Source organism: Neolamprologus multifasciatus, chromosome 3 (assembly GCF_963576455.1).
Source record: "Neolamprologus multifasciatus chromosome 3, fNeoMul1.2, whole genome shotgun sequence".
Taxonomy (NCBI): domain Eukaryota; kingdom Metazoa; phylum Chordata; class Actinopteri; order Cichliformes; family Cichlidae; genus Neolamprologus; species Neolamprologus multifasciatus.
In genome coordinates, this window is record NC_140441.1 from 46,759,036 (window position 1) to 46,782,821 (window position 23,786).

General features: G+C 41.3%; 1 protein-coding gene across 2 annotated transcripts in view; it reads right to left on the reverse strand.

Moving 5' to 3' along the window:
* Positions 1-15,777, reverse strand: part of sh3tc1 (SH3 domain and tetratricopeptide repeats 1) — a 31,171-nt gene extending 15,394 nt beyond the window's left edge. The window contains exons 1-9 of one of the 2 annotated variants that reach the window (XM_085153942.1): positions 15,473-15,777; positions 13,955-14,026; positions 9,337-9,467; positions 6,637-6,742; positions 4,676-4,816; positions 2,594-2,792; positions 2,407-2,483; positions 1,673-1,868; positions 1,454-1,584 (exon numbers count right to left, since the gene is read on the reverse strand). In XM_085153942.1, the coding sequence (XP_085010068.1) occupies positions 1,454-1,584; positions 1,673-1,868; positions 2,407-2,483; positions 2,594-2,792; positions 4,676-4,816; positions 6,637-6,742; positions 9,337-9,467; positions 13,955-14,026; positions 15,473-15,587 (1,168 nt within the window). In that variant the 5' untranslated portion in view covers positions 15,588-15,777. Of the gene's footprint in view, positions 1-1,453; positions 1,585-1,672; positions 1,869-2,406; positions 2,484-2,593; positions 2,793-4,675; positions 4,817-6,636; positions 6,743-9,336; positions 9,468-13,954; positions 14,030-15,472 lie in introns of both variants that reach the window. The other variant, XM_085153941.1, reaches the window with a different exon arrangement.
* Positions 15,778-23,786: the final 8,009 nt, after the last annotated feature.

Genomic DNA, 23,786 nt, shown 5'->3' on the forward strand with positions numbered 1-23,786 from the left:
TGACAGCAGCACTTACAGGTCTTCATGTTGGACCTGGATGGCGGTTCTTTGTCAGGTTTTTATTCTTGCCACAAACTTTGTCACACTAAACAACCTGTTGTTGGGCTGAGTTCATTTATTTGTGTCAAAATGTCTCAGACACAACCAATTGTAATATCTTATAACCAGTGTTGGGGAGTAACAGAATACATGTACCGCCGTTACGTATTTAAAATACAAAATATGAGTAACTGTATTCCGTTACAGTTACCGTTTAAAAAGGTGGTATTTAGAATACAGTTACTTTGTTGAAATAAATGGATTACACGGCGGTACTTCCCTGTTTCATATTGTGGCGGGTCAGGACTGTTTGGGTTTTGTTTGACAGCTACGTTCTGTTGTTCCAGGCGGCAGCGTTACGGTTGCCATGGTTACAGGGTGCCGCTCTCTCTCTGCGTGTTTCCTGGGTGAGAGAGGCCTTTTTGTTGTTGTTGTGCTAAGCTAACAGGCAGAATGCTACAGGTATAGCTCTAAAGAATGTAGCATCATAGGCAGTGTAGTCCGTGCTGCAGGGAGAATGGACTGCCATACACGTTATGTGTCTGTGAGCGAGGGAGGGAGAAAAAGGAAAAGTACGAGCTGTCATCGAGCAGAAACGGGAGCTGGAAGCATGTAAATATAATAATAACCACTGCAGCCAAGAAGAGTGCCTGACGAGCCCAGTTGTAAGTAAGCTATTAAGACTCAACTGTACACCGTGTTCGTGTTTTCCTCCAAAACAATAAGTTCTGTTGGAGCAGCCTTTCAACGCCTCTCTCTGTCTCTCGCTAGCAAAGTTGACCCAGACAACAAAGTAAAGCTAGTTTTCAGCTACGAGCCCGACACAGAACCCACCGTATTAGCCAGAGGTCCCTTTACTACGATTCGGAGCCGCGGACCTTCAGTAACAGTAATAAATCACAGCAATAGTACATTCATGTAGTTGTAAACAGCATGATAATATATTAAGTAATCCAAAGTATTCAGAATACGTTACTCTCATTGAGTAACGTAACGGAATACGTTACAGAATACATTTTGGGGCATGTATTCTGTAATCTGTAATAGAATACATTTTAAAAGTAACCTTCCCAACACTGCTTATAACTTTTAATGTATAACCTACTACCAAACACAACTGCCTATCTTGCAATTTGGTGATCTAGATCTGCTCCATCGTTTAATACTTGTTACATGTTACAGCTGCTCCTGGCTGGTCTTTCTTCCATAATCTTGCTGACATAGACAAAATACTAATGGCACAGTCTTTATTATTAGTCATCCAACAATCACTAGCTAGCTTGCTAAACCAAAATATGGTATTTACAGCAAATAATATTAGACCAGAATGTAAGCATTGGTACTATGAGCATCGCTACCTAAGCTTACCGATACAGCTTAGGTATCGGTAAGCTGTTTTCCTTTTCTTTCTCACCTAGTTTGTAATTATGCCCAATATCATTATGAGATTTGGTCTTCAATATGGCAATTGATTCTTCGATGACTTTTTCCTCTTGCAGACTCGAGAAAATCCAATCCTCTTCATCTAAAAAAATCTCTGCAGAGCTGGAGTGGTGTCAGAGAAGAAAACAGGTACACATTGGTGTAATACAATATAACTGTATACTGTATTGGAATCGGCTGTTACACTCACTCGTAAGCGTCAGTGGACGGTTTTACCAAGCTTGTCCTGACCAGACCTATTTCTCCTGTTGCTTCCTTCTTCCCCGTGAACCAATCAAAACAAGGCACCAAAAATCCCACAATCGTGATGGGATCACCAGGTGACACGCTCAGCTCGTCCGGGCCCTCAGCATCATACTCCTTTTTAGCTAGACAGGTTCCTCTGGCTAAACAGAAGATAGTCCCAAACTGTGAGAGAGGTTTCTGTAGCAATAAGTATCTCTGAAAACTGGAAAATCAACTTTTATTGTAAACTGTATTTCCATATGTCAAACTAATGCATATTTGCCCAAATGTAATCAATGAAGTGTTAAGCATGCCACCTGACTGCTTTGTGTAAAGCTGGGTGAAGGGGGGGATTATTGTCTGGGGGTGCTTTTCAGGAGGGGCTTCAGCATACCGAGACATTTTGGACAATTTCATGCTCCCAACTTTGTGGGAACAGTTTGCAGATGGCCATTCCTGTTTCACAATGACTGTGCACCAGTGCACAAAGCTCCATAAATGGTGTGGAAGAACTTGACTGGCCTGCACAGAGTCCTGACCTCAATCCAACAGGACACCTTTGGGATGAATTGGCGGCGATACTGTGAGCCAGGCTCTAGTTGTAGCCCTAGTCCTAGCACAGTGACCTCAAGGCTAGACTGGAAATGATTGTATGAGATAAATGAACGTAACTGAAGTTAACATAACGCAAACACTTACCAAAGTGCAGAGGGAAGTCACAGGTAGATTTCCCATCACCTATTAAAATGCTTTCTGCACACGATTTGAGAAACCACCTGTGGACAGATGGGATTATCTGACCTCATTTACGGGGCTTCATGTTCACATCAAAGTTACTATGAGACTGCTTGAGGTCCACACGGGCCTTTATGTGGCTGTAACTCACTGGTGGAAAGGGATGACTGGCTCCAGAGCAGGTCTGGGTGCAGTGCCCCGCGCTCCATCAGCCAGACAGAGAACAGTCCACCCTGAGCCTAGGAAGGGAGGCTCGAACTGGGCTATGTCTCCCTGCTCCAAGTACAGGTCTCCTCCAGAGGTTGAACTGTCAAACATCTGGCTGGCACTGCAACTGGCAAACAATGAACCTAACAACAAAGAGAGTGAGCAGGCTAAGTTTACTTATATAATGACAGTAAAACAGCAACTCCGTACACATGCATTAAAAAAATTAAAAAACTGGGGGCAGCCCAGACCTCCTGGTGGCTGGGATACTCAGAGGCAGACAAGCTGGAGGTCATAAGGACATTAATGACATTAAAAAGACAAAAAGCTCTTAGTGACATTATTGCACAAACTGACTGGCTCCTGCTGTTGTCTACATTATGAGGGCTAGAAATGTCCAACAGCGGGAGAGAGAAAACATTTTGTTGTAGAAAACTGCAACAGCCTGAGCTGGAGCTTTGAGATCAGCTGACTAATATTCACTCACCTGCATTGCTGAACATTAACTGTAAATAAACACACTGAGCTTGATCTTCCAAACTGGCCTCCTGAGCCCACCTGATATCCTCAGCTATGACAGTACGATCTGGCCATAAATTAAATAAGCGGACCCATGAGTAAATTGCCCCCCCTAAAAAAAGGAATATCATGGGTAGGGATGGGTACCGGTGTCCGGTGCCATGATGGCACCGGTTCTGACATAAACAGTAGTAACCAGACCGAAAAGCAGCGCACATTTTGGTGTTTTTTTTTTTCCTGAGCTGTGATACACTTTAGATTCTAGCCAATCATTTTACGTTTCCGAGGATAGTAGGCGGGTCCAGGTACGTACGTCCTTTTAGAGCAGAGCTACAGATTAAAAGTGCCCGAGTCGAAGCGGTCAAAGTCTGGCTGTACTTCACAGCAAAAGATGCAAACTCAGCAGCCTGCAACAAGTGCTTTAAGCTGATACTGTGATACTGTCAAAGGAGGTAACACCTCAAATCCGATGAAACACCTGGCGACGCATAGCGGGGTTTTTTTAGCCGAGAAATGCGCCGTATTTGATAGCTTGCTGCGAGACCTCACACCGAGCACATCTACTGCGGGTGTGGTGCCTGTTATTGGTCCCGGAGTTAGCAACAACCCCCAAAAACCCGAAGAGTAGAGTCCTGGCCCCTAGCCCTGCCAGTGTAGCAGAAATGATGACGGATGATGATGCAGCAACAGCCGTTCTTCTCTGCGTGAGTAGCTTAATGTTGTTCGTGTGTAATTGACGTTGAGTAGGCTAACCACGTTATTACATTAATGCATGTAAGGTGAACTAGCAAACATCATCATAGCTACATGCGGCTGTCTTCTTGTTTGATGGCAGATACTCCCTTCACCCTGGCCAAAAAGGCTAAAATGACCAAAGAAAAGGTGGAAAACAGTTAAACATGAGAGGTTTTTGGACAAAGTTTGTGTTTTTTCCATTGTTTAAGCACTGCTTCCAGCCAAAAGTGATACCATATATGCACCATAGCTGCAGAAAAGGCTAACATTGATATCTTTTTACAAAAAAACAGCTAAACATGAGAGGGTTTTGGACCAATTTTGCGTTCTCCATTTTTTAAGCACCGGTTCGAGCACCGTTTAAGCACCGGCACCATTTCAAAAGTACCGGTTTGGCACCGGTATCGGATAAAACCTAAACGATACCCATCCCTAATCATGGGTTCCTATACTGTTTGGTATAGGAATGATACAGGTATGGTTGGTCCTTTAAATAAATGGACCTCAGTCAGGCTGCTTGTGAAATTATTTCTCAGAACAAGTTTATATTAGTCCTTTAAATTCACTACACAACATGCCTGCATATAAAATGATGTTGCGTTTGGTGTGAATTGGAATTATCAGCATACAAACATATGTAACTCATTTAAATAGTTAACTTATACTTTCACTCGTCTAAGATTTCACCAGGTAAATGCACACCTTTGTTACTAATTTACAGTTTCCTGATATCATGTCTAATCACCTTCTAAAATGATATTTTAGTGCCAACCTTCTTGTAGGAGGATGCCTCTGTAGAAAAGGTTAAGTGTTTCCTCCTGTATGGTCACCTCAATAGCAAAGTTATCCTTCGAAGAACTGAGCCAGAACGTCTGGTCTAGCAGTAGGTTCTCCATACAATGGCGCAGGAAACCTGGAGGAGGGGAGGATGTTCACAGAAGGCAGTGTGAGGTATTTGGACTGTGTCATTATTTATTAACAAGAACTAAGACAAAATGCCAGAGCAGTGTGGAACAACCACTAATCCAACACCTTTAGCAACAATAACTTGAAGTTTATGCATTAATTTAAAAGGAGGAATTTTATCCTCATCTCTACAACATCTACATCATCTTTTGTCTGTTTATTGAGGTTAACAGGTGTTTGTTTATGTCCAGCTCTCTTAAGTTCTTGTCACAGTATTTTAGTTGGATTGAGGTTTGGATTTTGACTGGGTCACTACAACACCTCGTTTCTTTCCTTCTTCAGTCCTTCTGTTGTAGATTTGCTGGCGTTCTTGGGCTCATTGTCCAAGCTATCGCCTCCAAACAGAGTCCCTCACACTCGACTCCACACAGAACAGTCTGTCTGTTTTCTACTGTCTCCAGTTATCCAACTTCAATTGTCATTAGCAGTGTTGGTCAAGTTACTTGAAAAAAGTAATCAGTAACTAATTACTGATTACTTCCCCCAAAAAGTAATCCCGTTATTTTACTGATTACTTATTTTCAAAAGTAATTAATTACTTAGTTACTTTTATAAACACGATTTACAACCTGAATAGGTGATAAAGTGATAGATCTTTCAGCCCAATTCTACTTTTTCTGCATAATCATCATACAAAATGTAATCAAATGGAAAAGTCTCTTTTTAAAACTTGTTTTATTAGTTTTAACCTTTTAACTTTATGCATCAAGCAAAAATGTAATTATATGCAACATTCTCTGACTGGAAGAAATTTGTTTAATATTTAAACTTATTTTCTGCACATTCCAGCACATAAAATATATATATTTTTTGTGTTTACACTCACTCTTTCAAATAGATGCAAGTAAAACACAGAAAATAAATAAAGTCAAAGACTGGCTGTCCTGTTGCTCTATTTTCACCTGTAAAGCAGGAGTGGGGTAGGCGGAGGTTTGCCCTGGTGCAGGTGTGGCGCAGCGGTCAGTGGAAGAATCCGCGAGTTTCTCTGTGAATTTCCCATTACGTCATAGCGCACTCGGTGCTTGCTCGGAAGTTTAGGGGTTTTTTTCGCTGTAAAAAGAAGTTTTCTTCCCACGAACAACGGACACTAATGTTTTTGTCACTTTTTATGGAATCAAACTCAAAGTAAGGTCAGTACTTCCACGCTTTAAACGCTGCACGCTCATACTCTCTCTGCACTCGATATATGATCCATTGTTGATCTGCACACAGCTGTTGTCACGAACGTCGCACTCGCTTACGTCACTGTCATGAGACATTCTCGCAAAAAAATCACGGTTTTAGTAACGCAGTAACGCAGCGTTCCTACGGGAAAGTAACGGTAATCTAATTACCGTTTTTGCAATAGTAATCCCTTACTTTACTCGTTACTTGAAAAAAGTAATCGGATTCAGTTCATGAAGAATCTGAAGAAGCTTCTCGGATGAGAGGTGAAACGTCTTCAAGCAACTTAAAGAAGTCCAGACGCTTTTCTTTCCAAGCTCACCTCAGAGGTAAATTCTGGTTCTTATGTAATGCTTTTCTACTCTTCTGAGCGCTTCACACAACTTTGTGCATTCACCCAATCACACCAACATTCACACATTCATACTCTGATGGATGCATCGGAGATTGGTATTAGTATCTTGCTCAAGGCATGCAGCCTAGGAGAAGCCAGGAATCGAACCGCCAGCCTTCCGATCAGTAGATGACCTCCTCTACCTTCTGAGCTACAGGTGTAGCTACAGGTACAGCTCAGGCGGAGCCACGCTACAGTGTACTCCATACCTATTTTGTAATATGTGGTGAACTTCCATATGTCTTCAAACGTTGCGAACATCACATAAATGGCTTTTCTTTCACTGTTGATGGAGATGAGATGGGCGGACAGCTCCTGAAGAAAACAGAAAACAGTGTTGATACTGAAGTTTCTTAACTGTCCATCTGATCCAATTATCATTTGATTGCTCACATTTAACAAACTGATACATAATGAATGTCATTTAAACATCAAACTGAAGGTTTTGATGGCCACTTTTCATGTCTCAGTAAAATGCATTTTACAGTTTTACAGCAGTTACAGGAAGTACAGCAGAAAAATGAGCTGTGGCAGCACAACAAGAAGAGAAGAGTTAATATTTAACTGAAATGTGCTCCAATAATGTTTCACAGCTCAAGCCATAAAAACTCTAAAGACCATCACTTTCCAGATGTTTTTCAAGTATCAGACAGAGAGTGAGCAACACCACATGAAGATCAACAAACTTCAGAATAAGTATTTATTTACTGTCAGAATATATGATGATGATGATCTGCCCAAAATGTGTCTCGAATAATTCAAACAGTGGCAGGTTGCTCACTGACCACAATCACATGGCTGCCAATGCACACAAAGGACATCAAAACACAACACAGTGAAAAGAACACAAATGTTTTCTGTGGAGGTCCATAACACTCACCGTCTCTCAACCAACCTTTGTTTTCACCGGGGCGCTGCGATGCTGCGACACAGAGTCTAGGATCACCGTAGTGACCCTAATATCACGGCAGAGCTGTCAGCAAGTGTTTGAACTCTTTCAATTAAAATGGTTGAGGAGTTACAGATGTTTAAAAGATGTTGTGAAACACCTGTCTGACACCAGTGACAGAGTACGCTTTAGAGGGTTCAACTCCTGATCAGTTTGTCTGAAACCTCCTCAGATGACCACTCTCAGCTTTTCCTCCTCAATCGCCACTTAAATGAAAAATCCTTGTTTTCATTTTTTACATTTGTAGTACAAACACATGCTTTATAGAATATGAGGCTGCACAATGAGCAGAATATAAAGTATTTAAAATTAGTTCAATATTAATCTATTTAACAGCAATGGGGACAATTTTCTGCTGAATAATTATTTTTACTTTTGATAAGCAGTTATTTATTTGTAAAAAATGTTTGGTATCATGTATGATTTCCGTTCCACTTCTCACGTGTTCACCACTTTGTGTTGGTCTTTCACGTGGAATTCCAATAAAATTGACTCATGTTTGTGGCTGTAATGTGACAAAATGTGGGAAAGTTCAAGGGGGCCGAATACTTTTGAAAGCCACTGTATTAAATGGTAAATGGCCTGTATTTGTATAGTGCTTTATTAGTCCCTAAGGACCCCAAAGCGCTTTACACAACCAGTCATCCACCCATTCACACACTGGTGATGGCAGCTACATTGTAGCCACAGCCACCCTGGGGCGCACTGACAGAGGCGAGGCTGCCGGACACTGGCGCCACCGGGCCCTCTGACCACCACCAGTAGGAAACAGGTGAAGTGTCTTGCCCAAGGACACAACGACCGAGACTGTCCAAGCCAGGGCTCGAACCGGCAACCTTCCGATTACAAGGCGAACTCCCAACTCTTGAGCCACGATCGCCCCACGTATTAAAGAAATATGAGCTGGAAAAGCCATAAATCTACAGAAAATCTAGTTTCAATACCAAAAATGTTTGCCCCCTTTCATATTTAACAAAACTGTCTCTCTCTTTGCAGGCCGATTGTGGCCCCTCAAGTAAAAACAGCTGTTATACTATACATACTGCAGCGCTGCTGGCATTTCAGATGGAGTTAATAAAGTACTGTACGAACATATGTTTAAATGTTAAAGCTTTAATCTAAAGCACCTTAGGTGGTCAGTAAGAATATTCCCTCTGAAACATGAACGGTATGGGTGTCAAGCACAGGCATCACTGGCAGACTGTCTCCGGCCATTTCCATGGAATTCCCACAAAATCCTGGAGCTGAGCTCACAAGTGTCGGCGGCCTCAAAAGCCAATCCCTGCTGAATTCTAGACTGGGAACTGCTGCAGCCACACATCACTTGATTAGGATAAAATGTTTCAGCACAGATTATCAGCAGTGAGGTTTTGGAGTCTCAACCTAAACTAAAGGAGCGACCCCCTCAGGTAAAATTCAACATTTCATAACCTCTTTGTACCAAAAGGTTTATCAGTTGGCGGCTCCTTAGAGACAAAGTGCTGCCACCCCTGCTGCTACGTCAAGCCGTACATTCCACACTCCACGAGGAAGGAAACAGCAATCAGCTTAGGAGCAGTGCCTACCATGAGGCTCATGGAGATCCTTGAGCACTCCAGGTACTCGTTCACTGCTCCCTCCTCCCCCCAAACAGTATAAAGAAGACATTTTTTTCTCCACACTGTAAGCTGTGTAATGGCCAACAATGCTCTCCATGTTCACATTCATGCTCTTTGCCTCTCCTCAACACCTTATAGCTTCTGTGATGGGCAGGCCAGAAGACGATTGCCTTCCTGAGATACTTCACTCACTTTTAAGTTTTCAATACACAAAAAACAAACTAAGAAAAATATAAAAAGATATTTATTGCATTGTTATCACTTCATGGAGGACCTTTGTGTTGGAGCACATATATAATGGACTAAAATACTCAATAGAAGGCTTTTGTGTGTGTCTGTGTGTTATGAGTCAGGAGTTGTACCTTAAATAGGGTATTGACCTCGGAGCTGTCAGCCTCCAGCATGCACAGTTTCCCTCTCAGCATTTCCTGTGACTTTTCATCTGCAGGAAGATGGTCTGGACCCCTGACCACATCCAGCAGTACAGGAAGAGCTAAACACACAACACACACTTAATATAGACGCGTCAGACAAGACTATGAGTGAATCAACTCTAATGTGCTGATTTCATAGCTTTCCTGTCCTGACTGGACAACCTAGATTGTAATGAAAATAAAATCAGCTAAAAAAAAAAAAATGTATCTGTTGACCAATTATTTCATATTTTATTAAATGAGTTTATGCCTCCTTCAATTTACATATATGGCTGTGTGGTGTCTGTTAAAGACATAACCATACAACATGTTTTTCCTAATTATTCATTTTGTGCTGTTTACCCTTGTTTTTATACATACAAGGGTAAACAGCACAAAATGAATAATTAGGAAAATACAGTGTTATAAATGAAAGTCATTAATAATCTCCATATTCAAGATGGTGCAGCTGATAGCAGCCTGAATACTGCTCAGTGCTACTTTTCCTGCTTGTGTTTATCTGTTCAGTTTTCAGCTCTTCCTTCCTGTTCACACATACATCAACAAAGTAATCAGGTTGTTTTTTTAAAAAATAAAACTTTACCCTGTCTTTCATCCATCTGGAGAATTCTGCAAAACTATTAGTTGGAGCAGCTCTCAACAGGATCAGGAGATGCCTTCCGATCGTACATTGGCCAGTCCATGCTTCTTTCATTTCACCCAGCGAATGTTCAGCCCTGTGCCTCAATGATCTCTGGCTGGGTGAACATATCCCCAACAGCTCACTATATCTACCAGGCTTTCAACTTCAATACAGAGCTTTCTCGAAAAGCGAAGGGAGGTGCAATCATTTCCGGCCAAATTCCAAAACTGAACGCAAGGAGATCTCATAAAATGAGTGCTCTTGGTTAGCTTTGATCTGGTATGGCTAAAACCTCTATTACAATAGAAGATCAATAGAAGGTAAACTCACATGGGTTAAAATACAAACTGCCAGTGAGTTCACTGGAAATAAAATCATCCAATGATGAGCTAATGATGAAACTGAGTGTCTCTCTCACAGTTTAATAAGTGACTGAAGAGGAACTTGTGGGTTCAAGGTATAAACCACTTTAAAGTCTTTCATAGTTTTCTACTGAGGTCACTTCAGTTTTACAGGTTAGATTATTTCCTGTAATACTCAGGGATCAAAGTACCACTAAAAGCAATAGGATTTGTTAGGGTGATTTGTCTTCCTCCTAAAATGTTTTATCATGAATTAAAAAAAACACATAATAGATCATGGGGAAACTTGAAACCTGGACCCTCCGTAGCCACTTACCAAGATCAGAACACCATGGCAGCAGTGATCAGTGAGATGACTATAAGATGAACAGCCACAAGGAGCAGTACCCACCATGGAGAAAGAGACTAGAGGCCAAGATCAAGGTAGCACAACTAATGGAGTTGCAGAAAGGTGCCTAAGAAGCACAGAAAGCTGTCTATGCCTGAGGCCTTGAAGACACCCAAGCAAAGACTACCAGCCTTGGACAGCTGCTTGAAGAGGTATACGCAGAGAAGTAGAAGGCAGGAAAATAAACCATCTATTCTGCACAGAACCATCCAAGGTGTACTCTCAGTAGGGAACAATATGAGAACAGCACCACCAAGGCTGGAGACGGAGCAGCACTGGAAAAGCATATGGGAGAAGGATGCAAACCATAATAACAATGCTCAGTGGCTAGTGGATCTAAGAGCAGACCACAGCAACCTCCCTGAACAGGATCCAGTAACCATCATAGTGGCAGATATCCAGCTGGTAGTCAATGAGAGACACCCAGAATGGCTAACCAAAGGTCCAAGATTCCTGATCCCCAGGGAACCCCAGAAATAATCGGTCCCATCCAACTACCGGCCAGTAACCTGCCTCAGTACCACGTGGAAGTTCCTGTCAGGCAGGTTAAGAAAAACAGGCACATGGCTCAATACATAAGCGGGGAAGAGAAACAAATTGGCAGGAATACCAGAGAACCGAAACACCGGGTACTGATAGACAGAGCAAGACTGTAAGACTAGGCTGACCAACCTGTGCGCTGCCTGGATTGATTACAAGAAGTCTCATGACTCAATGCCCCACACCTGGATACTGGAATGCCTAGAATTGTCCAAGAACAACAGGACCTTAAAAGCCTTCATCAGGAAGTCGATGGGGATGGACATTAGAGACCAACTTCAAGCCCATAGCACAAGTGCAGGATCTATCAAGGAGATGCCCTGTCCCCACTACTATTCTGGATAGGCCTGAATCCCCTCAGTGAGATCATTGAAAAGACTGGCTATGGTTACCGACTATGGAACAATCCTGTACATGGACATCAAGCTGTACGCCAAGAGTGAACAAGACATCGATCACACGAGTACCTCAGGAAGATGGCCATGGACAGCTGCGTGCTCAGTGAATGCCTCAAGCAGCAGAAGCCCAATAAAGAGGAGCAAAAGGAGGTACCATCGTGGAAGGACAGGCCCCTGCACGGTATGTAGCACCGGCAGATAAAGGAAGTGGCTGACATCCAGAAATCCTGCCTGTGGCTGGACAAAGCTGTACCAAAAGACAGCACAGAGGCACTAATCATGGCAGCACAGGAACAAGCTCTGAGCACAAGATCCATAGAGGCTGGGGTCTATCACACCGGGTGCAGGCTGTGCAAAGATGCCCCAGAGACAATCCAGCACATAACAGCACGGTGCAAGACGCACAGAAGCAGAAACATGTGTGCCGAATATGGCCTCGTTGTCTCAAGGTCAAATCGGGAGAGTAGGGTGGTCGAATATGGCCGAACTAAGGCTACGTTCACACTGCAGGCGAAAGCGCATCAAATCCGATTTTTTTGACCCATATCCATCATGGTGTGACAGTGTGAACGGCACAAATCCGATATTTTCAAATCCGACCTGGGTCACTTTCGTATGTGGTCCTGAATCCGATACATATCTGATGTTGTAGAAAGCGACTGTTGTTTGAACGGTCATGTCGCATTAAATCCGTCTTTTACGTCACCGACACAAGACAGACGCCAATTATCAGCGCCGGAGAAGACATCGCGAATGCTTCCTGGCAATCCGGTGAAACTGCTGGGAAGACAACGTTGGAGAAACGTGAACATTTTATTTGTACTGTATAATCTGCAGATTCTGACAGAAATCTGCAGCTATCCTTTGAAGCACCGCTCCTCTAAAACAGCAATAAGGATCATTATTAGGTTATTTACATTATTATGTAAACAACAAAATAACTTAAAGCAAAAATTGGGAAACGTGAAGTCCGAAGTCTTTATATTAAGGGCCATCAGTCCAACAATACTGTTTGCTCTGGGTCTAAACAGAGCGCGTTGTGTGTGACGTCTTCTGTTGCGCATGCAGCCGCTTTGAGCGTTCACACTAGAGCACGTTTGCTGTCACATTTTATTTGTAGTGTGAACGAGCAGACAAAAAAATCGGATTTGATCAAAAAATCGGAATTGAGCATTAAGACCTGCAGTGTGAACGTAGCCTAAGATCCTGTGGGACTTCCAGATACAGACGGCCAAAATGGTGGCTAACCAACTGGACAGAGTAGTGGTAGACAAACAGAAGAAGACAGCTGTAGTGATAGACGCAGTGATACCAAATGACAAAAAAAATCAGAAAGAAGGAACACAAGAAGCTGGAGAAGTGCCAAGGGCTCAGAGAAGAGCTCGAGAAGATGTGGAGCGAGTGGCTCAAGCAAATCCCAGGAACAACATCGGAGATCTCTGTCCAGAAGAGTGCAGTCCTAGGAAGAGCTAAGAAACTGCGCTGGACCCTCAAACTCCCAGGGTAAGAGGACCAGCACTTGAAGGATAAAATGTCGCCTGCAGGGGTGAGCAGGGAATTTTGTATATAGTCAGCCACTGTTTACCTATTAGCAAGGTGACTGTGCATCAAGGTTTTACCAGGACCTTTACCAAGGCTGTCTAGCCTCTAGTACCTGTTAATGGCTATTTTGTAATGACCATATGAGCTACACCTGACCCAGACAGGCCTTCTCAGCTCCAAATCTCAGAGTTTGCTGAATGAAACAATAGATAGGTGAGCCTTACTGCCAAGTGGAATTCTTACAGGAGGGGAAAACGTCATTGACAATGCAGTGATGATGTGATATTAAAAAATAGCCATTAACGTGCGAGTTATTCTAGTAGCTCTTAAGAAGAAAGAAGACCTACTAACCAGTATAAGAATAGTAAACTACTCTGATTCAGCTCTACTTTGATCACATCATAGATAAGCAACTTCATCACTGATACAGCAACACTCACGTTTACTTGTTTAAGACTAGGCATTAACCAATCATCTGTCAAGAAAGTACTTACTGTAACTTGACTTGCATCGTAACACTGAAAATTTTGAGGAAAATAACGTGTGATAGTCTCTAGTAATGCTCTTGAAATGTGGAATTTCCAAGTATTTCAATGAATGTTCATAATTGGTGAGCAATCACCAATTTTATATATTATATATATAATTAGTTAAAGATGGTTTGACAGCATTAAATTGGAATTGATAAACTCACCTATTGGGAGGTTTTCCTCATACGCTGACAGAGTTCCCTTCAGACTCACAGCATCTCCAGACAAACCATGCACTGCTAAAAACAAAGTGTTTTTACATTTTACCATTATACAGTCATTTGTTAATAACCTGTGAAAGATAAAGCACAATTACAGATGTGCAAATGATATCTAAAATGCAGAAGACCTTTACAGTTGGATTTATCTGATTATTTGTTCAGTCACGCAAAATTAATTTGTTAAACTTCATATTTAATGAACAATTGAAGTTGTTTGCTCAAAGTAATTAAATGTTTAGCTGTCGATTAATATTGTGAAATAGCAAACAACTGTTTATTTTAAAAAATGCTTGAAGTTTGCATAATAAGTCTCGAAATAACTGAATATAACTAAATACAATACTCAATTACTAAATTACTCTACAAATATCCAGTGACTCTTTTCAATAATACATCTGAGAGGGGATTCATATTTGTATTAGTTGCTATGGTTAGGACCTTTGCACACAAAACGTTTAAAATGTGGTGTTTTGTTCTACATGTAGCTACCTAACAGTTCATTCAAGCCTGCAAATCCTGCACATGAAACATTAGTTGAATAATCAACTAGCCAACAGAACTTTAGCACCACTCTTTTAGCACCATTTAAACCATTTTTGGTGAAAAAAGTAATCAGTGAAAATAACCACTGAATGCAGTTGGACACAAAATGTCTGTGTAGGTTCTCAGTCATCCAGCTTCTGGTTATCTAAGGAGGAAGGGAACGCGACTGGACTTCTTTAAGCTTCCTGAAGAAATGGTAAAGATGTATTTAAATGGAACAACACTGTCATTCCTTATGCAGCAGGTAGAAACTCATCAAACCTCTGCTTATAATGACCCACAACCTCTTTCACACCTTGGCTCCTGTGACGAGGCACATGACCAGTAGTGAGTCAACACCCTCAGGGACAACTCCCACTAGGGCTTAAATACCTGGGCTCTACCATTTAGTTTTAGAACTGAAGATGCTTCTGGGATGAGAGGTTGAACGTTTCATGTGACTGGACTTCTTTAGGAAACTTAATCAAGTCCAGTCGCTTTGCTTTCCAAGCTCGTTGGATTGGACACAAAATCCTTAAAAATAAAAGTACCTAAACCAACAGTAAAATCCTGCTTTTATATGTTAATGTGTGACTTATTGCAATTTCATGATCTCATGTACAATCAGCTACAGAAGGAAATTTTCTTCATTAGAACGCTACTTTTACTTCTAAATATATATTTTTTTAGTGACAATGAGTATCTGAACTTAACTTTAACAAAGAACCTTTAACAGAATACGATAAACAGATATTTTTACTTAAGTCACACAGTCAGCTGGTTTAAAGCAGATAATTTGCTTATATAAACAGAAAACAACAAAACAAAATTTGTAAAAATTGCTAAAGTTTCAGGCTTTCGCAGAATTACTGTGAAAAAACAATATAAAACGCATCTGCTAATTTGTAGTGAACAGCAGCATGAGATCTCACTCATTACCCATTCCGCTCGACCGCTGTAGTATCTCCGTCATATGCCGGTACTGCTGAGCGTCAGCGGAAAGCTGTCTCCGGTACTTGTGGCTCCAAGAATCCCGCTCCGACCGGGCTGACATTTCCAAGGCAGCTGCGCAACGTCCTCTGCGACCAGTCAGCAGCGCAGCATCACATGCCTGTGCACGACGCACCTGGTAAACTCCCAGTGAGGGACACTGGCTCGCTTTTCCTTTCAAAGTAAAAGTCTTCAAAAGTTTGACTTAGTGAGCCTGTAGGTCAATACGAACGAGTCCGAATTAACATACTACTACTAATAAATATAAATAAATATAAATAAATACTACTAATAAATAAATCCTTCTGATTTTACTGTAGAATTAGGTGCAAATGTCTTTTGTGTATGTGTTTGTGGTGTGTTTTATGGGTAATACAATAAACAGCATGTTGACCTTGATGTAAGCAAAGAGGGAGATCTTTGTTTCATTGTTTGCTTACTTCCCTTTTCTCATATTGTTATTATTTACATTTATAAATATATCACATATACACATTTAAAATCTTTTTTTCACTTGATGTCATATAAAACCTAATTAACGGTATATTATATTATTACATTTTTCAATCAACATTTAACAAAGTATACTGATTGTACCATAGCAACTTTTATTATGACGTTAAATGTGGATTATTTCCTGTGTTGGTTGGTGAGCTCACTGACGTACATAGTAGTGAAAAGGCTGTCGCTTTATTTCAGTTTTTCTTTTTATTATAAATGCTGCCTCTTGTTATCTGCACACCAATAACCAGAACAATTCAGGTACTTTTCTGTGATTGAACATGGAAAGGTTGCACAGTTTTTCCTTAAAATTAAATTGCGTAGACTTCACGTTAATAATCACCCAGTGAGCAGCTGAGTCACATGATGTTATTAAATCACTCTTTGCTTTGTTCCCTACCTCTACCCCAAAGGATATGCATTTTTTGGAGATGAACACATTTATTCCAAACATTTTCCATCAACTTTTTCTCTCTGTTTGCTTGCACGTGGGTTTGACTTGAGTGAATATTTTTCCTCGTTAACATCCCAGGAAAAGACTCAGCACTTCCTTTCCTCCAGTCAGTTCCTCTGTCAGCTCAGAATTGCAGCCAACTAGCAGCAGTGTTGTAGAAACACAAGAACTGTCACAGTCATGAAATCACGACACATAAAGTGATACACATTCTGCAAGTCTTGCAAATGTACTGCCATATAATACTTCAGCTCTTTTTATTGTACTCACTAGTAGTCAGATAAAGCACTATGTCAGCAACATGCGACCCTTAAATTCTCTTTTATGGTAAACTGACTAGTTGTTACTCTACTCAAGCACTCAAAGCACCTTATGCAGCTAGTTTCATTCACGCACAAGCAAACTGTCAAAGTGCTGTCTAACATTCATACAATGAATGCAACACATCTGTAGCAACCTGGGTTGAGTATCTTGCCTGGAACTGACCCACCAACCACCGATCAGCTGCTCTGCCTCCTGAGCCACAGCTACCTCACAGACAGTTGGACAGATTTTGACTGGTATTTCTTTATTAAATGCCAATTAAAACAAGAATGAGTTAAAAATGACAGCAAAATAATTCGTGAATAAAATTAAAGGTGACCACAGAACACGCTTAGTTACAGTTGTGGTCAAAAGTTTACATACACTTGTAAAGAATATAATATAATGGCTCTACCGAGGGTCCCGTTATTTCTAAAACTCTGATTTTTCTCTGATAGAGTGATTGGAACAGATACTTTGTCACAAAAACATTCATGAAGTTTGGTTCTTTTACGACTTTATTATGGGTTAACAGAAAAAGGTGATCACATCTGCTGGGTCATAATTATACATGCAGCAGTGCTAATATTTGGTTACATGTCCCTTAGCCATTTTCACTTCAATTAGGAGCTTTTGGTAGCCATCCACAAGCTTCTGGTTGAATCTTTGACCACTCCTCTTGACAGAATTGGTGCAGTTCAGTTAAATTTGATGGCTTTCTGACATGGACTTGTTTCTTCAGCACTGTCCACATGTTTTTAATGAGGTTTAAGTCAGGACTTTGGGAAGGCCATTCTAAAACCCTTATTCTAGCCTGATTTAACCATTCCTGTATGTTTGGGGTCATTGTCCTGTTGGAACACCCAGCTGCGCCCAAGACCCAACCTTTGGGCTGATGATTCTAGGTTATGTTGAAGAGTTTGAAGGTAATTCCCTTCTTCATTATCCCATTTACTCTCTGTAAAGCACCAGTTCCATTGGCAGCAAAACAGCCCCACAGCATAATACTCCCACCACCATGCTTGATTGTAGGCATGGTGTTCTTGGGGTTAAAGGCCTCACCGTTTCTCCTCCAAACATATTGCTGGGCATTATGGCCAAAGAGCTCAATTTCTGTTTCGTCTGACCACAGAACTTTCCTCCAGAAGGTCTTATCTTTGTCCATGTGATCAGCAGCAAACTTCAGTCGAGCCTTAAGGTGCCGCTTTTGGAGCGAGGGCTTCCTTCTTGCACGGCAGCCTCTCAGTCCATGGAGATGCAAAACACGTTTGACTGTGGACAATGACACCTGTGTTCCAGCAGCTTCTAATTCTTGGCAGATCTGCCTTTTGGTGATTCTCGGTTGACTCTTTACCCTCTTGACCAATTTTCTCTCAGCAGCAGGCGATAGCTTGCGTTTTCCTCCTGATCTTGGCAGTGACGAAACAGTGCCATGCACTTCATACTTACAAACAATTGTTTGCACTGTTGCTCTTGGGACATGCAGCTGCTTTGAAAAGGCCCCAAGTGACTTTCCTGACTTGTTCAAGTCGATAGTTTGCTTTTTCAGATCCATGCTGAGCTCCTTTGACTTTCCCATTGTAGCGTTTGTGGGCGTTTGTATCCAGTGAGCCCTATTTAACTGGCCTAAGAGAAGTCACCAGCTGTAGTCACTCATAATCACTCACAAGAAGTTAAGAGGCCACGCTATGAAGCTCAGTTCACTGACAACCTTCTAAGTCACCAAAATTGCTATTTCGTGTTGCTGTACGTATAATCCTGTATTTGTTTTTATTGCTCCCACCGCAGACACGTTTGGACGATGGGTGGACTGAACATTGTCTCGTGGTTTGTAGTGATCCATTTTGGTTCACTTGGGTTTTTCTCTCCTTTCAAACTCATCAACTGTTTCAGATCAGAGTAAACAAACTATTTATGTGAAAATTCCCCTATGTTTTCTGATTTCATACTTTCGTACTCGTGCAGTATCTTTTTGTTTTCAGTCAGGTTTATCAATCTGTTTTTTCCTGCTTTCCTTGTGTTTCTGTTTCTGGTTCAGTCTCATTTCTGTGTTTGTTTACTTTTCTGTCTTCTCAGTCAGTCATATGTCCATGTTTGTCCAGGTCTCAGTGTTTGTTACTACTCGTTTTGTTTAGATAGTCCCTCGCCTCGTGTTTGTTGTGTTTAGTTTTGCTTCCCCTTGCCTTGTTAGTCTGATTCCATTCAGCTGTGTTCCCCGGTGTTTGGGGAGGTGTGCGTTTATTCTACGAGACTCTGTTGGGACTTTGTTGCCTCATCCTGTGTTGTTTTGTCCTCACTTACAGTTTGTGTTCCCTTAAGATTAGCTGAAGTTTGGTTTCCTAGTTTTATGTGCTGTCTTTTAGTTTGAACTCTTTTTTGAACGTAGATGATATTAAGGGTGTGCAGCTACTGCATTGCATTTGGGTAATCTCAGTATCTCACTGAACATGCCTCTGTACTGGCCAGCATGTCATGGAGTGGGTGGGAGGAATCCTCTAGCATTGTTCTCGTCTTGGACAACATCCACCTCTCGTAACTGTAACTCTCTCTACTCCAACACTCTTCCCTTTACCGTCTGCAGTTAGTTCAAAATGCTGCTGCACGAGTTCTAAAAGGTACTAGAAAGTATGATCACATCACCCCAGTTCTAGCTCATTTACACTGGCTCCCTGTCAAATACTGTATAGACTCTAAAATTCTCTTCCTTACTTTTAAAATTTTAAACAATTTGGCATCCAGTTATCTGACTGAACTCCTCAGCTTGTTTAACCCCAGGACAGCACTAAGTTCCTCTTGCCAGATGCTCTTAGAACAACCTAGATCGCGGCTGAAGTCCAGAGGTGATCGGGCTTTTGTAACTGCAGCACCGTCACTCTGGAACAACCTCCCGTAGTTCTGAGTCTATTCATTCCTTTAAATCGCGTCTTAAAACTCAACTTTTTACTTTGGCTTTTGAATCAAATTAGTTTAGTCATCATCAGGCCTGTTTTATGTTTGTCACCTTTGATTTTTGTTGGTGTTTATTTGTTAACTTTTTTCCCTTGCATTGCCTTTTAATGTCTCAATGATTTTTGCTGATTGTTAAGCACTTTGATCAACCCTGTTGTTTTAAATGTGCTATATAAATAAATAAACCTTAAACCCCTCGTACACCACCCTTAGAGAGTGCAGCTCCACCCCAAAAAGTTACTGGCCTTGCAGATCAGTTTATTGAGTCTGTTGGCATCCCAACCCTCAACTACAGCATGCAACACCATTGAGGATGGCACTGGCTGAAAAACCTGAGCATTGTCTGACAGATGTTAAAAGATTACAGCTGCCTCAGGAAACAGCGACAGCTCTGACCCTTCCTGTAGTGTGGAGTAGTAATTTTTTTTTTAACCCAGTCCAGTTTATTGTCAGTGTGTACTCTGAGGTATTTATTATCCTTCACTGTGTCCACTTTGACCCCCTGAATTAAAACAGGTGTCACTGGTTTCCTGGTCCTTTTAAGATCCACATTTATTTCCTTGGTGTCTGTCGCACTGAGCTGCAGATGATTCTGTGTGCACCACATTATATGACTCCATCTCTTTACCCTGATTGATGCAACTAACCATCACAGAGTCAGCAGAGAACTTCTGAAAATAGCAGGACTCTGTGCAGTGGCTGAAGTCTGTGGTGTAAGTCAACAGCTCCTTGTGGTGCCCCTCTGTTGCTGATTTTAAAGTTTTTCTTTATCTAAATAACACACTAGCATGTCAAGTTCTTTTACCACTTCACTCTAGTTATACCGTCTATAATGCATTTACTATCAGTTTAACTCTTTGCTTGTCTCTCATACTTCCTTGCTGTAATTTTAAAACTATCCATTAATCCTTTAGATATTTTTTACAGGTAGGTCCACATTTATTTGGACTCTCACACAAGTTGTTGTTTTTTTTTTAACTGTTTACTGAAACAAATTCCAATTATAGTTAAATAACAGACATAATCTGTAGACTCTCAGGTTTCATTTGAGGGTATCAGTACATTACACTACATACATTCAAATTAGATGAAGGTGTTATGATTCAATGAAATGTTGTGGGTTGTGATGCTGGCCATTTTGACGTGTGGCTCCTCCCATCGGTGTATGTGTGTTTTTTGAATCTCCTCCCTCCAGGCTGGGTGTGTGGGTGTGTCTGGTGTCTGGTGAAACGGGTTCGAGAGCTTATTGGCTGATTCAAACAAGCTCTTGAAGTGCGGATTGGTTGATTGAATGGACAGCAGCCTCTTAACCTCCCTTGTCTGCTCTACACCCAACAAAGAGCTAGTTGTTTGTAGTTCTGAGCATCTGTGTGAGGAAGTCTTTTCGTACAGTGTGAGCTGTTTGTAATTACGATATCTTTGTGTTGGGCTAAAAGCATTTTTGTAAAGTCTTATTCATGTGTATACAGGAGCAGTGAGTGAGAAACCCTTTTTCTCTTAGGTTAGAGAATTGTCTTGTTTGCTTTTACTTTCTAAGGACAGAAGAAACCTTTTTGTTTGTTATTTTGACATTGTTCATATCTGAAGAATATAAACTGCTGATTAGCCCCTTTAGTTAGTGTGTTGCTGGCCTGTCATGGGAGTCGTGGGAGTGGGGAGTCGCACCTGCATGTTGGGTCCTGGTTACCCCAAGGCCGGGTCGTAACAAAGGGTCGAGGAGTTTCAGCCCCTTAAAATGTGTCTACCAGATCAACTGCACATTTGCACAAGTGCGAAGGTAACTCTACTTGGAAAAACTGCCCGAAATGCGTTGACAGAAACATTTCAGTGATTTTGAGTCATTCTGCACTCCAGATGCGTTGATTGCATTAAACATTTTTAATCGTATTAACGGATTAATTTGCGTTAACCCGTTATTTTTGACAGCACTACTTTAAACACATCATTCATGTAATCTTTATCTATTTTGGGATTAGGAGCTTCTGTATCATCATTTAATATCCACTAATGATATCCAACTCTTAAAACCACCCTCTCTAGGATGTTTATTGTCGGTTGACTCAGCCAAGTCAGTCAGAAATGACTCCACACAATCAAAGAATTTTATTTTGAAATATTGTTTTGTTTTTAGTAATTCCTTCCTTGCTTTCCTTTCTTTCCATAGCAAATCATATTCTGTTTTATTTTTGATTGACATACTCTTCATTTAATGGCCCCATAATAAAGTATTAATTCAATTCAATTCAATTCAATTTTATTTATATAGCACCAAATCACAACAAATGTCGCCTCAAGGCGCTTCATAGATACAGAGAAAAACCCAACAATCATATGACCCCCTATGAGCAGCACTTTGGCGACAGTGGGAAGGAAAAACTCCCTTTTAACAGGAAGAAACCTCCGGCAGAACCAGGCTCAGGGAGGGGCGGCCATCTGCTGCGACCGGTTGGGGTGAGAGAAGGAAGACAGGATAAAAGACATGCTGTGGAAGAGAGACAGAGATTAATAACAGATACGATTCAATACAGAGAGGTCTGTTAATACATAGTGAGTGAGAAAGGTGACTGGAAAGGAAAAACTCAATGCATCATGGGAATTCCCCGGCAGCCTACATCTATTGCAGCATAACTAAGGGAGGATTCAGGGTCACCTGGTCCAGCCCTAACTATATGCTTTAGCAAAAAGGAAAGTTTTAAGCCTAATCTTAAAAGTAGAGATAGTGTCTGTCTCCCGAATCCAAACTGGAAGCTGGTTCCACAGAAGAGGGGCCTGAAAACTGAAGGCTCTGCCTCCCATTCTACTTTTAAATACTCTAGGAACAACAAGTAGGCCTGCAGAGCGGGAGCGAAGTGCTCTAATAGGGTGATATGGTACTACAAGGTCATTAAGATAAGATGGGGCCTGATTATTTAAGACCTTGTATGTGAGGAGCAGGATTTTGAATTCAATTCTGGATTTAACAGGAAGCCAATGAAGGGAAGCCAAAACAGGAGAAATATGCTCTCTCTTTCTAATCCCTGTCAGTACTCTTGCTGCAGCATTTTGGATTAACTGAAGGCTTTTCAGGGAGTTTTTTGGACATCCTGATAATAATGAATTGCAGTAGTCCAGCCTGGAAGTAATAAATGCATGAACTAGTTTTTCAGCGTCACTCTGAGACAGGATATTTCTAATTTTAGAGATGTTGCGCAAATGGAAGAACGCAGTCTTACATATTTGTTTAATATGTGCGTTGAAGGACATATCCTGGTCAAAAATGACTCCAAGGTTCCTCACAGTGTTACTGGAGGCCAAGGTAATGCCATCCAGAGTAAGAATCTGGTTAGATACCATATTTCTAAGCTTTTCAGCGCCGAGTACAATGACCTCAGTTTTATCTGAGTTAAGAAGCAGAAAGTTAGTGGCCATCCAAGTCTTTATGTCTTTAAGACATTCCTGCAGTTTAACTAATTGGTGTGTGTTATCTGGCTTCATGGACAGATAGAGCTGGGTGTCATCTGCATAGCAGTGAAAATGTATGCTATGTCTTCTAATGATGCTGCCTAGGGGAAGCATGTATAATGTAAACAGAATTGGTCCTAGCACTGAACCCTGTGGAACTCCATAATTAACCTCAGTGTGTGAAGAGGACTCTCCATTTACATGCACAAATTGGAGTCTATTAGATAGATATGATACAAACCACTGCAGTGCAATACCTGTAATACCTACAGCATGTTCTAATCGCTCTAATAGGATATTATGGTCAACAGTATCGAATGCTGCACTAAGGTCAAGAAGGACAAGCACAGAGATGAGTCCACTGTCAGAGGCCATAAGAAGATCATTTGTAACCTTCACTAAAGCTGTTTCTGTGCTGTGATGAACTCTGAAACCTGACTGAAACTCTTCAAATAAACCATTCCTCTGCAGATGATCTGTTAGCTGTTTGACAACTACTCTTTCAAGGATTTTTGATATGAAAGGAAGGTTGGAGATTGGCCTATAATTAGCTAAGACTGCTGGGTCTAGAGATGGCTTTTTGAGTAAAGGTTTAACTGCAGCCACCTTGAAGGC